Source organism: Phalacrocorax aristotelis, chromosome Z (assembly GCF_949628215.1).
Source record: "Phalacrocorax aristotelis chromosome Z, bGulAri2.1, whole genome shotgun sequence".
NCBI classification, from domain to species: Eukaryota; Metazoa; Chordata; class Aves; order Suliformes; family Phalacrocoracidae; genus Phalacrocorax; species Phalacrocorax aristotelis.
The window spans coordinates 13,126,629-13,140,827 of NC_134311.1; the positions used below are offsets into that span (position 1 = coordinate 13,126,629).

At 50.8% G+C, this 14,199-nt stretch overlaps 1 protein-coding gene across 1 annotated transcript; it reads left to right on the forward strand.

Annotated features, from left to right (window-relative positions):
* Nucleotides 1–5,836: 5,836 nt before the first annotated feature.
* SPINK4 (serine peptidase inhibitor Kazal type 4) lies at nucleotides 5,837–9,125 on the forward strand. Its single transcript, XM_075078880.1, has 4 exons — nucleotides 5,837–6,007; nucleotides 7,013–7,047; nucleotides 7,375–7,487; nucleotides 8,967–9,125. The coding sequence occupies exons 1-4, from the start codon at nucleotides 5,932–5,934 to the stop codon at nucleotides 9,019–9,021; spliced, it is 279 nt and encodes a 92-aa protein (XP_074934981.1). The 5' UTR covers nucleotides 5,837–5,931; the 3' UTR covers nucleotides 9,022–9,125.
* Nucleotides 9,126–14,199: the final 5,074 nt, after the last annotated feature.

Sequence of the window (14,199 nt, forward strand, 5' to 3'; positions counted from 1 at the left end):
CCACAGCCTCCGGCCGCCCGGCTGGGACCCCACCGCCATACCGCCATCACCCCTCCCGCCCTCACCCGCGGCGGCCGCGCAGCGGCTGCCCCGGCACCGGAGCCCCGCCGCGGGGCCGGCCCCTGGGGGCGCACCCCTCCTCTCCGCTGGCTCTCCAGCAGGGCGGCCGGTAACACCGCATAGCAGCATGCAAAACCGCTCGGCCTTAGCAGAGAGCGTGAGAGGAAGCTGCGAGCTGCTGCGGGCTAGCCCGGGCTGTGTTCGGGTTCATGCCCCTGGGAGGGTTTTGGGTCGCCTTCACTTAGCACGACTAAGCGTAAACCGGAGTTTTCTGTCAGATCGGTGGAACTTGTTTCAACGTGTTTTCTGCAAAGCAAAAAAGGCCAGGACCACCTCTTTGTTGAATAAACCACAAGACCCCAGCAGTGCCGGCAGTGGGGCCTTCTGGACATCTCCAGCCAAACCCTCATCAGAGCAAGGCTGTTGCCAGCAGTAGGCGAAGTCAGCTGTGGTTTTGTCCTGCTAAGCCTTAAAAGCTGCCCAGCATGGGGATCTCCACCTCTCTGGTGCCCTGTCCCAGAGCCGGCCCACATTCCTGAGGAAGGATTTTCCTCATGGCTGTCGTCAAGCCCGTAGAAAAGCCTGGGCAAGCAAGCAGGTCTGGGCACCATCCAGTGTCCCTCAAAGTTACATGTTTTTCTTACAAGTGGCGAGTCCATAAGCCTGGAAAGAAACCTCCTTGGAGCTGCCCTATAACCCTGTCTCAGCCAGCAGCCGCGATAGCGGGAGGGTTTAGTGTTGTCCTTTGGTAAGAGAAGCAACAGTCAGGAAGCCAGCACTGACCTCGCTGTTGCCCTGGGCACCGCAGGCACCTTGCTCACTGCTGACTGGAGTGGGGTCAGTGGGCATCAGTGGCTCATGGGGTAAGCAAGAGCAACTGCTGACCTGGCAAAATCCTGCTGGCAGTCTGGCAGACTTGCATGTATCTGGTTATCCCCATGAGCCTCAGAGTGCTTCACAGACACCGGGTGACACTCAAGTGGTTTTCAAGTGCAATAAATAACTCCTGCCAGTAGGCCTTAATGCTACTATTTAATGTTACTGTTTATTTAGTCTCATGAAAGCAAAACCGCTGCAAGGAGAAGTGAATCTACGTTCTTCTCATTGGTTAAAACTACTTCCCACACACACATACACACCGCTCCCACTTCCCTCAGCCTTTGTGCTCTGCTGATTTCAGCAGCCTCCAGTGCTACTTGGTGGGCTGCAGAAGTGCTGGTCTGTGGAGCTGGGCTCTTGTCCAACATGTTTGGATGCTCCTTCATTCAATGGCTACTCACAGGTACTTTTCCAGATTAATATGCTGTCTGTGGTCTTTGAAGAAATGTACCATGTCCCCTCCTTTGACCTCCAACTACACTGCTGTTTCTTACTCTCAAGACTGGCACTCTTCTGTGAGATCAGATGCTGCATGTGGCTCTTTCTCACGGTTTGTGTTAAGTTTGGACCAGCTGGACCTCACCAGTCCAATGTTTGTCATCTGATCCCACAGACCAGAGCTGTTCAATGCTACGCATAAGCAAGTGAACACACTTTTTTCTTACTGGCTGTGGTGAAAACCAGCAGGGCATGGGCTCGGTTTGTGATGCTGTGCTGAGAGAGCAGAAACAGGGAAGAAAATTCCCAGGAAATATGGCTGTGGCCTTTAGCGGGAGAGTCCATACTCACCTTTAAAAAATGAAATGGTCAGCAATCTCTGGGAGCAATCTTGAAACTGGACAAATCTACCTTGCTGTAGGACAAAGGAGTTTCCTTTTGCTGGCAGGACAAGGAGTTGACTTCAGGTCTTTTGCCCTTCCCAAGAAGCTTCCACTAACCACCTGAAAGGTCCTTTGGAAGATGGGCATTGCTTTTGCAATGAGGAAGCTCAAGAAGAAAGAGTTATCCTTCAGTCAAGGTGCATGACCAGAGATGTCTGCTTTCTGTTCACTTACATGTTTCTCAGTTCTTTCTGACACCTTCTGCAAGTCAGTCCAATAATCACCTTGTGCTTTGGTTAAGCCTGCTGTTGTGAGCATCATGATGACAATGCAGTCCCAGCCCAGCTAGCTCAGAGCTCTGTCTATACAGCCCAGGCACAAAGCCTCATCCCCTCCCTTATGCCAGCATGGTGGCTTGGTTTACCTCATGCTAAGCACTTACTGGGGAAAAAGGAAGTCCACGGTGTTCTGCTGTTTTATCTGCTGCACTGAGGATTTGGACACCTATCCCTTGTGTGGAAGCACCTGGGAAAAGGAAGGTCAACACCATCCTTAAGCTGCAGAGGACCTGCAGGGCATTTGTGGACCACAGATGCATTCAGAGCATGTCTTGAAGTCCAGAGGTCTGAACAGGCAGAGGCAAACCCAAGGGAGAGGAGAAGCAGGTGCTTTGGGATTGGGGTGAGCTACAGCCACAGCTACAGCCACTTCTACCCAGCTAAGGTGACTCCAGCCAGCAGTTGAAGCAGGGAAAAAAGACATGCAATGGATGCATCCCTGAACCTGCTACACCTCCAAGGTCCAGCACACAGCCTGGCTTTGTTGGAAGATCTGATCTACTCCATATTAATGCCACCTTGGCCCTGTCCCCTCTGCTGGTGGCAGTGTCAGCAGGCAGGAGGACTCATCTGTGTACTCACCCCGTTTTGCACTCTTGCAAATGACTGTCACTAGGAAGTTTTTGAACCACCAAAGAAATAATAGGCTTTACTCACTGCCACATCGGATCATTTACCCACAGTAGTAGAGGGAGGAGAGAGGCAGCCAAAGGCGTGGTCTGGATCCAGAAAGTCTGGTGAAACAGCTAGGAAGTGGTGATGGCTGAACACTGCCCTGGTTACAGAGGGATAAGTTTCCCCTCCCCTGTATAGCCAAAGGAAGATCTCTGGTCACCTGCATCTGTGCTTTTTTTTTATTTTGCATACAAAGGAGAAGAACAAATCGGTCTTGTGAGGAGACCTCAGGGTGAGCAGAGAGGAAGAATGGAGACTATCATTGTCTCTGTAAAACCCATCTGGAGGCAGAGAGGGAGCTAAGGATTAAAATCAGTGGGTACTTGCCCTCCTTTTTCTGTCGTGCCCCCTCATGCTATAGGAGAGAGTAGACTGTGGGCTCTGGGCTTGGGCTGCAGAAGGTACTGTGTACCCCTGTTCCTGGGATACTGTGAATCTCTGGCACTTGCTGGTATGCAAAGGCCCTGGGAGGAGCAGCAGAACAGGAGTTAAAATATTGGTGCTAGTGCAGCAAGCTGGGAGACTGAGAACAGCCTTGAGATCCAGGGAAGGCAACAGATAACAGCAAGGAACTGGCAGGTGCTGGGTGAAGCGGTGATGACACCACGGCCACACTACAGATAAAGTCACTTGGCAGATGTGGAGCAAGAGTGACGTGATCTCAACTGGCTTGGCCTCCTGCCACCCATGCCCAGCCAGACGGAAAGCCTGCAAACAGCAACACTGTCACCTGGGAGGCAAAGGCGTTATGAGGCCTCACGATGCAGCGAGAGATCCCGCACAGGCATCGTGGACATGGGCGGGTGGGTGCCAGTGAGTGGGGGCGGGGAAGTGCAAAGGCAGGGGCAATGCTGCGAGGGAACAAGCATGAGACCGATTTTAGAAGCAGAAATCTAAGTGCTTGTCACTGCCATCTCCAGCAGAGTTTCTCTGCCTTACTGGCAGTGAGACAAAGTCTCTGGCTATGCAGGCAAGCCTGGGACCTTTATACCTGCCTCTCCTGCCCTTCTTGCAGGGCTGCAGCTGGTGGGAGTGTGGGGAAGAGGCAACAGAGTCAGGATCCTTGCTCCTAGGAGAAGCCAGAAGGAAGTCCAAGGGCAGTCCCAGACACAGGGACATAGAAGGGTGCCTAAGAAAATATATTTGCATGTGCCAGAGAGTGACAGCTGCTGTGTCCCCAGGACCCAGCGTGCTGGTGGCAGGGCCCTCCAGGCCTTGCCCACCAAACCTTGTGCATGGCAGGGCTTGGTCAGGGCTTCTGCAGCTTTGTACACAGCCCACCAAGGATGGAGATCTGCCACCTCCCTGCTGGTCTGGGTTGCTGACCCTCCAGGGTAAGGTTTCATTCCTAACTACCAACCTGAATATCTCCGGACTACAGTTTGTGCCTGTTGCTTTTTATTCTGTCATCTTTAATGGCCTCAAGCTGCATCAGGGGATGTTTAGATTGGATATGAGGAAAACTTTCCTCACTGAAAGAGTGGTCAGGCATTGGAACAGGCTGCCCAGAGAGGCGGTGGAGTCACCGTCACTGGAGGTATTTAAAACACATGTAGACAAGGCAATTCAGGGCATGGTTTAGGAGACATGGTAGTGTTGCGTTGACGGTTGGACTTGATGATTCTAGAGGACTTTTCCAACCTTAATGTAGCTAATGCAGTTAAATATTTACTTTAGTTGAGGGATTTCAAAAGTGGAATAATTATAAAAGCCAAAGGTTATTGAACTGTGTAAACTCTTTGAAGAAGGAATATAAAACATGTGCATCCGCTTCAGCAGAGTGAAGGAATGGTTCTGCAAGAGAAACCTGAATCAGTCATCTTCCCTCTTCCCAAAACCCAGTCACAGCCCTGCTGAATTGGGTAGAAGGACCTCCCAAGGGCAAGGATGTAAGCAGCCTCATGCAGGGCCCATACCCCTCTGGCCACAGGGGATACTTACCAAGCCATTCCCTCCTGTCTCAGCCGCTAAGGCCAGCATGTACCTTCCTATGCCTCAGGTAGGACTGTGGGGAAGAAATGTCCTGAGCACAGTCATGGTCAGCTCCTCAGCAAATGCAGATGTACATGCTGTGAGTGTCTGGAGCTCTATTCTAGCCCACTGGTGGTCTCTGTAGGACAACTACCCCCCTGCCGCCCCTTGGGCACACAGCACCTGCTCTAAGGGTAAAGGGGGCCCTCTGTCATTTCTGGCCCAGGCTTTATCTTGGCAAGTCTGTCCCAAAGGAGTCTTTCATCAACACTGGTCTTCAGCTATGATGCCAGCTTTCCACCCAGTGGTCCTCTTTTCTATCCTTCACCAACTGATTTTGATTCACCAGAGGAAGGTGGGAACAGATGTGGAAAATTCAGCTCCTCAGAAAGAGGTGGCAAGGATGCTTACACAGAAAGACTGATGTCAAGCATCCAGTCCTGTAGGCAAAGTAGCTGGCATCTTCTGGGGTGGTGATCCTTGCTGAGAAGTCCTTCACTGAAGAGCTGGCATGTCTTACCACTGCCAATCCTCTCTGAACACTCTGTACCCTTCCTTGCTGTATTGCTGTATGTGCCAGCTCTGTGTATTTAAATGGGGTGTCCATGCGCACAGCCTCTTTCCGTCACACTGAATTTGATGATAAAGATCATTTTGCTCTGTTCACCTTAGCTGCAACCATTTATGTGATGAAGCTGGTGAGTGCAGCAAGGTATTAAACCACCCATGATGATGGGTAGGGGAGCACAGGCAGTGGCTGCACCTGTGGCTCCCTGCTCCCACTCAGCTAAACTTCATTCCCTCCAGCCCCTCTGCACCCCCAGCCTGTTCCATCCCACCGAGTGACAGCAGCAGGATGGCAGGCCTCGTGTGTTTGGGTTCTCCCTCCTGGGGTGCTGCCCAGTGAACCAGGCAGCTGAGTATCCACATGGCTGGGTGTCATGGGATTATGCTCAGGCCACAGCACAGTCACCCAAATCAGCCTGAATTTCCTGTTTTTTTCATGTGAAGTGGCACTGGGGTGGCTTATCAGTTGCATGAGCGCCCAAGTGATCTCTCTGGGTACGGAGTCCAGCTGTTCCCAGTGCAAATCAAATGCTGCTCAAGATGCTGCTTTTCCCAGCACTGCTGAGATAAGCCAGTGCTCTCCCCTATAAAGGCAGCCATAAGCAGAGCAAGGTGCATGAATGCATGCACCTGAACCAACCATGCTTGGGAAGGAGCTGGTGGCAGTGGCACTGGTGACTCTCATCGCTGCCGGTGGTAAGCCTGCTCTGCTGCTGGCAGCCAGCTCTTTGGTGGTGGGTTGGGAACCACAGAGGGACCAAAAGTGGGTGGGAGGGCAGAAAGACCCAGAAACTCTGGTTTGGAGAGGAGGTCAGGAGGACAAGCAAACACAGTGGCAGTGTGGTACGGAAGGACTGGAGCAAATACACCACACCTTATTAGCAATTCAGGGCAAGGGTTATGGGCTGGTTCATCTGCCACATTGCACTTGGGAGAGGGATGGGACAGGGAAAAACTTATGATGTGAACAGGAACCAGGATATGGGAGGACAGCACGTACACTGGGGTGGCAGCTACTGTTGTTCCTGCCTCCATGAAGACCTGCAAGCCTTTGCAAAAGCAGTACATGCTCAGCATATTTAGGTGGGAATCAGCTGTTTGTGGGTTCTGGAAAACTGGTGCTACCTAGGTTCACATTGTGGTGGTCCTGCAGCAGCCTGTGTGTGAGCCCTCATGCTCCCAGGACATCCATGCACCACACAGATGGGCTGTGAACTCTTGCTACTGCTCTGCCAGACTGCAGAAAAGGAACCCACTGAATGCAGCTCTCCCTAGGGATGGCTGTTGTTCAGCTGTGCAGTGGCACTCTCAGCCCTCTGAAGATAACCCATGTCCCTGTGCAGGCCTGCATGGGTTGACACTTCCTGGGATGTGTTAGATGCTCTGTGGAGCTCCTGATCCAGAGACTGTGAGAGAGGGCTATTGGGAGAAGGATTAGGGGATGGGAACAGGCATTCCCTGTTTTGTCCCAGCCGGCCCAGCTGTGGATGGAGGCTGCATACTGTGCTTCTGGGAAGGTGGGGGTTGGCATGCAGCAAACTGATCCCCCCCTCACAAAACCCATACAGCTGATCCAGGTCCTGAGTGGGCCCTGCACAACCCTGCCTTCCCTTTGGTTTGGACGTGACCCTCTGTCAATGCTTCGGAGTCCTGCCACTGGTCACAGGTGTGCCATGCTCATGGGTCTCTGCTCTGTTTCAGGGGCAGAGCTGAATGAAGGCAATGGCCTAAGAAGGGTAAGAGGTTTCTGGTTTTCCTTGTTGACGGCTTGAAATAGGATTTAGTGCCTGGCATGTCTGGGAAAAGGCTGTTCCCAGTAATCGTCCTCAGCCTCATGGCTACTGGTGCTCCAGCATGAAAACCACAACAAAGCCCGGGTTGCGAGTCCCACTGAGGGATGCAGTGGCCTCTGCTCCCTGTATCTTGCTCTGTGTGCACACCCTGCCCTTTCTGCAGCAGAGGGAACCGGGTTGCCAGTGGCATTCACTCCTGCCCAGGTGCTGTGGGAGGAAGAGATGGGTGGTGCTGGCACTAAAACATGCGCTGCGGTTTCTCCTTTCCAGCCAGTCTGTGGAGACATGGTCGAGCTGCAGGCCTGCCCACTCCTGCACTTGCCTGTCTGTGGCACTGACGGGAACACCTACGCCAATGAATGCCAGCTCTGTGTGCAGCAAATGTAAGCTCATGCCTTGACAGGGACCTCCAGGGTCTAATTTTGGCAGTCTGAAACTGGGTGCTTGTGAAATACCATCATTCAGGCTCTCCCGTGCCTGGGGAAAGCTATGGCAGACAGGAAGAACACGTGTTCCTGCTAACAAATTGGAAGAGGGCTTTTTCATGTCAGCTGAGCCAGCTGCTGGGCTGTGAACCCTGTGAGCTTCACCTTCCTGCACGGGTAGTGCCTGTGGATAAGTGCAGGCATGCTCCCAGCCCTTGCCTCCAGGTTCCTGCCCCATCCTTCGCACCACGTTTAGTGACTACTGTGCAGCTGCAGGCTGAGGGATTTAGCTCATTGTGTTGTCAGGGGGCTAATCCCACAGAAGAGCTGAATATTAATTCATCCATTGGATCAGCTTGCTAAATCAGACCACCCTGTGGCTGCATGATCTAAAAAGGTGAGGTCAGGAGTCCATGGCAAGGAGACCCTCCAACACAAGTGCCTGCAAGCTGGCAACAAACCAGGTGCTCTGTAGAGGACAGGAGAAGGTCCTACTGTCTGTTCTGCCTGCAGTTAGAGAAGGGAGAGTTGAACTTAGATGGGCGAAAAGATCGACTAGGCATCTAGTCTGGACAGTCAAATAGCACCACTAAGTCATTCAAAGGGAACTCTGTGAATGCAGATGTCCAGTTATGTGCCTTATGGCTTTTTTGGCAGAACTTCAAACCAAAGGTACCACCATAAACTTAAGGACTAGGGCAACTGGGACCTCATGAGAAGTGCAAGGGTTGCTTTGGGGCAGTGATTTTATCCAGGCTGGGAAGTGACTGTCTGAGCAGGTGTTCCTGCTAGGAAGGGACTGATGGTGAAGATAATGTTGAACACAGGTCAGCAGTGCTCTTGCACAGCAAATAACACAACCAACCTATATGCTGGGCTGCAGGAAGAGATGGATGACCATCTTGTCAAGGGAAGCTGCAAGGACGTGTGGAGGAGCTGCGTTTGGCTAGTCTTGGAAGGGGAGGCTTGGGGGGATCTAGCAGCAGCCTACAGTTGCAAACAGGATACAGTCACACTCTTCTTGGTGGTAGCAGATGATGCAACACAGGGCAATAGCCACAAGCAGCAGCACTAGAGGGTGCAGGTTGGACATAGGGGAAACCTTTCCCCAGCAGGGTGGTGCACCAGGGAGGTAGCAGGGGGTCTCCATCCCTGGGGTGGTGGTAGGTCTTAGACAGAGCCATGGCCACAATAATCTCACACTGGGGACAGCCCTGCTGTGAGCAGGTCAGGCTGGAGACTCACCGCCAGTGCTGCATGCCTGGAGAGGGGACATCTGTGGGCCAGGATGGCTTGCAGTCACCTTAGCTTTTTAGACAGGAGAATTAGCAAGCCAATTTTATAATAGTCATCTCTGTCCCATGGGCTAGACGGGAGCCAAAGGATGACTCGAGTATGTTTTTTGAGCTCTTACTCTTTTTTCCTATATTATTCTAGGAAAACCAGACAAGATATCCGGATTTTGAAAGACGGGGAGTGTCAAGATATCTGAGCTTTCTAGTAGCTTTTCTGAGCCTAAAAACAGGTGATTAATTGAGCCTGTGTGCTCTGTGTTGATTGCACATTTAAGTTAGCAATGGTAAATAATAAAATGACATACACAATCTTATTTCAACAGCACTCTTTTATGCAAGACTGAGGGAAAACAGCACAAGCCATTTCCCACAAAAGGCTAATAAAAGCATACAGTCAAAACATTCATTTGAAATCCACATCACAAAACAGGGCTCTGCACTGTGAGTATTATTTCGCCCATCTTCCTTTGAGAAAGGTCATGTGGGAGTAGCAAGAAATACACAGATCCCAGTGAAGAAGGTGCTGGACAAATGCAGGGGTTTTTTCTGTAGGAGGCAATTTAATGAAGGGAAAGTAAAGTTTCTTCAGTGTGGGAGAAGACAACTCCCTGGATCCCTAGAAAACATCACCGTTTCCAGAGCTGATGTAAATTGAAAATAGTAGCATCTGCACTTCTCATATTATTCAGCTTTTTATCCAAGAGCCTTTCACAACAGGAATCAGACCCAATAACACATGGAAGCATGGAAACCGCCTGAGTCGAGACTCTGAATGCAGGGGTCACTGGATGTCTCCTCAAGTACTTGAGAGCAACTTCCAAACTGAACTAATTGCCCAGAAATACTCTCCAGGAACTGCAGGTTCCCAGCCAGTTGCCAAATTTCAGGTCTAGGTTGCTCCTGGTGTCAGGGCCATGTTTGGGACTGTCCAACCAAGGTAACAGTGTAAGTGTGCATCAGCAGTCCTTGGGGGTCCCTTCAACACAACTCACCTTTCACAAAATATCTGTAACGAGGCTGTACAACTAGGATATTCTCTCTGTGCTCGCAGTGACGGAGATCAGAGGGCACTGGCTAATCCAGGACTTGCCTCCTGGATTATGTTCAGTCCTGCACCAGATGTTGTATTTCTACAGAATGACTGGTTGAGGTTTCTGATCAGCTTTAGCAAAGCACTGGGTTGCTTTGAGAAGTACTTCACTGTGATTTCAAACCCTCCAAGGACAGATCTGTGCTCATCCACAGGGCATCATGCCGCTTTGACTTGCTACTATACTCACACAACTCATTTGCAGGCATCTAGATAAGGGTCCAGGGTGCATCATATGGTCAAGCGAGGTCCCTGAAGTCAGTGACCACCCTGTGAGTCTGCAAGCTGTGCCAGCGTCATGGCTACTGTGCTTGGCCAGCTGGGCATGTAATCCACCCCCACCCCCACATTCCTGGAACGACCGTAATGCACGACAAAGACATTGCTGATAGAATTAATGATGTAGCTGGAAAAAGTATTGAGGAGCATAAAACAGCCATGCTTGGTCAGATGGGCAGCCACTGTTTTCTGTCGCAGAGGTGGCTGCTGTCATTAAAAGTTTTTCTCTCATTAAAAGCTCTTCCCCAGGGTGAGAAGTCCTAGCCTGGCTAGTTGCTCAGAGTTGTCCAGAGCTTTGTTAGTCCCTTTTTTCCTTCCTTGGACCCTTTCCACTTCTGCAGAGATGGGGACACAGCTTGCCCACTGGTCTATGGCTGCTGCTATTGCACCATCTGTTCATTTGTCCTGGGGCTCTGCAAGCCTGTTTGCCTCTTTCCAGTTCTCAGGTGGTGAGGCAGATGTGGTCTGACTGTGTGTTGCTCTCTGTGTTGCCAGTCATGTCCAGACCTTCAGATGTGTCTCCCCTGCACTGTAGGGAAGAGCTTTGGTGGGGTTATCACCCCCAAAACACTTCCATGGTGAGCAACACAAATGCATTGCTCACCTTCCCACTGGGGTTTTCTGCTCCTGCTACGGCAGGATATATTTGGGCAGCTCTGTCCCAGCTCTATGCCAGGACTGAGGGGAAGGTTATGCCCAGCATAGCATGGTGCATAACTGGGACCTGTTCTCCCCTGGGCGGACACCAGCATCTCAGCCCCCCCACAGTAGCTTGAGCTGTGCAGGCAGAGTGGCTGCAGCCCATCATTGTGTATCCCAAGAGCCATATCTGTTTATTTGCAGAGGCTAGGAAAAACCAACACAGACAATTTGGGGGCTCTTCTGAAGAGGAAAACCACATGCATCCAGCACAACATGGAGTGTTTATTCAGAAACTGCAGAGCTAAAGCACATACTTGTAGTCCAGACCTGGAAGGTCAAAGCTTGGGCAGCGTCAGGACAGGGTCAGTTTTGACTCTACACACAGTGAATTCAGAGATACCCATCCTCCACCGGTGGATTTGCCTGTTTATTTCGCATGGCTCAAGAGCAAGTGGCAGACTGTGGGGAAGTGAAGGGAGTAATTTAACCACCACAGAGCTCAGGAGATGGCACAGGACCACTGGATCCAGCGTGGTGCAGAGAGCCTGACTCTGAAACCTGGCAGTTCTGTGTCTGGCAAGGTCAGGCAAGAATCAGGAGGCGGCTGGTGGATAGCAAGATGCCTGCAATGCACTGGTCTGTGGCAAGGGTTATGCATGTGGATTTGCAGTTTTGCATACAGTTTTGCCTATTGAATTTATCTGTTTCCTATCTTTTCATGCTTCAGTCAAGGCAGAGGGAGAAAGGGATTACCTGCTTTTACAGGCACCATAGTTCATCACACAGTGCTAGTGGTAGTCCTGCTCTCAGAGAAGCATTTTGCAACAAGGGAAGCTGCCCCCAAACCTGTCTCAAGTCAGGGAGTGAGGGACAAGCCTGCAAATTGCTTCCCTGTCATTGTCATGCACGACAAAACTGAAAGAACTGCCCAGACACCCTGCTGGAGTGACAGCAGCATAGCTCCCCCACTTGCCCATGTTGATCCCCCAGATAACCCTGGGTTCAGGGATGCTTCCCCAACTGCAGGGAGGATAGGTAGGTCTCTGGATATTGCCTTGCAGTAGCAATGCCAGATGGGGGTAAACAGAGATACCACTACGGCTTGTGAAGAGCTTTGACTTATACATAGATTCAAAGCTAGATATTGCTATGTCTGCAGTGACAGCAGTCCCAACAGTGCCAGGAGATAGGCCTAGTGGCAGGATCCAGCCCTAGGCCTAGCTGTCCATTGGACAAAGCATATCCAAGGCTTTTGGGTAGTGAAGCCATGTGGGGGACCGGCATGATGAGATGTACCCAAGGTTGGGGGTGTTCCCCAACTGAGCAGCTCCAGTGACACTCCAGGAGTCTGTGACACTGGAGCTGCTCAGATTGCTGGAAACCTATCTGGCTGAGCTCCTCCAGGTCCTCACCTAGGAAACTGGATGCATCAATGAAAGTGGCCCAGGGCAAGCTGAACTTAAATGTGGAGAGAAAGGGGAGGGAAGCAGTGCTTGGCATACTGTGGAGTGTCCAGCTGCAACAGTTCATGCAACTGAGACTGGCCAGAAAGTTTAACTTGCACAAATTCATCAAGGGAATTAATTCAAAGAGGATGCAGCTTTGGCCACACCAGCTACAGAGCTCTGCTGAAGAAGAAGAATCTGCTGTGTTGCTGGTGCTGGTGTGGGGCAGGGAGGGAACACTGGGCTCTAAAAATTGTGGGTGAGTCTCTGCCTCTCAGTCCCCCCACTTCAGAGCAGAAACAACTCGAAACTAGGCGGTGGAGTCTGTAACTTCCACACAGTTATCCATCACCAAAGCCTTCCCATGGGAAAATAAAATCATGTCCTTTGGATTTAAAGTAATTCAAACACAAAAGCCAAATGTTTACAGGGATGTCAGCCCTCAGAGATGCAACTGCAGGCTCTGTATGATTTTAAAGCCCATCTATTCCATTAAGCACCTCTAAAGACTATGAGGGCACAGAGACTCTTTCTTTTACAAATGTTGTTTACAAATTCTTTGGTTTCTATCCAGTTAGAAGATGGCTGGAATTGAGAAACATTTACAGTACCAGCTCTGCAGTGTCATGTGGCAATGTTTTGCTGAGTCAAGAGTGATTTATCAGACCTCACCAGGCTTTGGAGTGACTGAGTAGATGTGGTGTATGAGAAGCTGAGTTAGCGACCAGCCTGAGCACGCACCCAGTTCCCATGGAGCACTGGAACACTCTGGGGATTTCCACCCTTTCTTCCATGTTTCATATCACCTGCAAGCAGCCCAGGCTATGTCAAGGTCTTTCTAAGAGCATTTCCAGATATGATGTCCCTCTATGGCCAAGAATACAGAATCATAGAATAGAATCATCTAGGTTGGAAAAGGCCCTTAAGATCATCGAGCCCAACCATTAACCTCACACTGCCAAGTCCACCATGAAACCATGTCCCTAAGCGCCACACCTACACATCTTTTAAATATCGCCAGGGATGGTGACTCAACCACTTCCCTGGGCAGCCTGTTCCAATGCTTGACAACCCCTTCAATTAAGAAATTTTTCCTAATATCCAATCTAAACTGCCCCTGGCACAACTTGAGGCTTTCCTTTTGTCCTGTCGCTTGTTACTTGGGAGAAGAGACTGACACCCACTTCGCTACAACCTCCTTTCAGGTAGTTGTAGAGAGTGATAAGGTCTCCCCTCAACCTCTTCTTCTCCAGACTAAACAACCCCAGCTCCCTCAGCCTCTCCTCATAGGATCTTTCACCTTCTGTTGACCCTTCACCAGCTTCATTGTTCTTCTTTGGATGTGCTCCAACACCTTAACATCTTTGTGGTAGTGAGGAACTCAAAACTGAACACAGTATTCCAGGTGTGATATGCTTTCCTCCTCCACAACCACTGTCTTTGCATGGTAGACCATCCTGTAAGATACAGTTTTCAGAATGTCTGCATGAGGCAGGGTGACCCCACAGCTGTGCAGCATCACTCAGTGCTGGAACATGGACAGCCTCTCCAGCATGGGACACCTTGTCTTCACTTGTGACTGAGCTACAAGAAGCTCCCCTGTAAAGGACTTAGAAGCATCACATCTCTTTATGCCATCCATGGTCATGGCCCACCCTCCCGTATCAGAGCCTTCCCATATCTGCTCTGCTGCCACCACCCTGCTGCTCCTTTAGGGGCTGCTAAACCTACCCCACCTATCTGGAGGTGCCATGTAATCTTCAGTGGACACAGGGGAGGAACCCTAGATCAAAGTGGTAGCTCAGGGGATAAGCAGAAAGGCAGCAGAGATGACCACAGACCCCAGGTAATGTCATAAGAAACCCATATGCACTAAATTTCAAACTCTGGAGCTTCTAGGGACCTAGAGAGAGAATCTG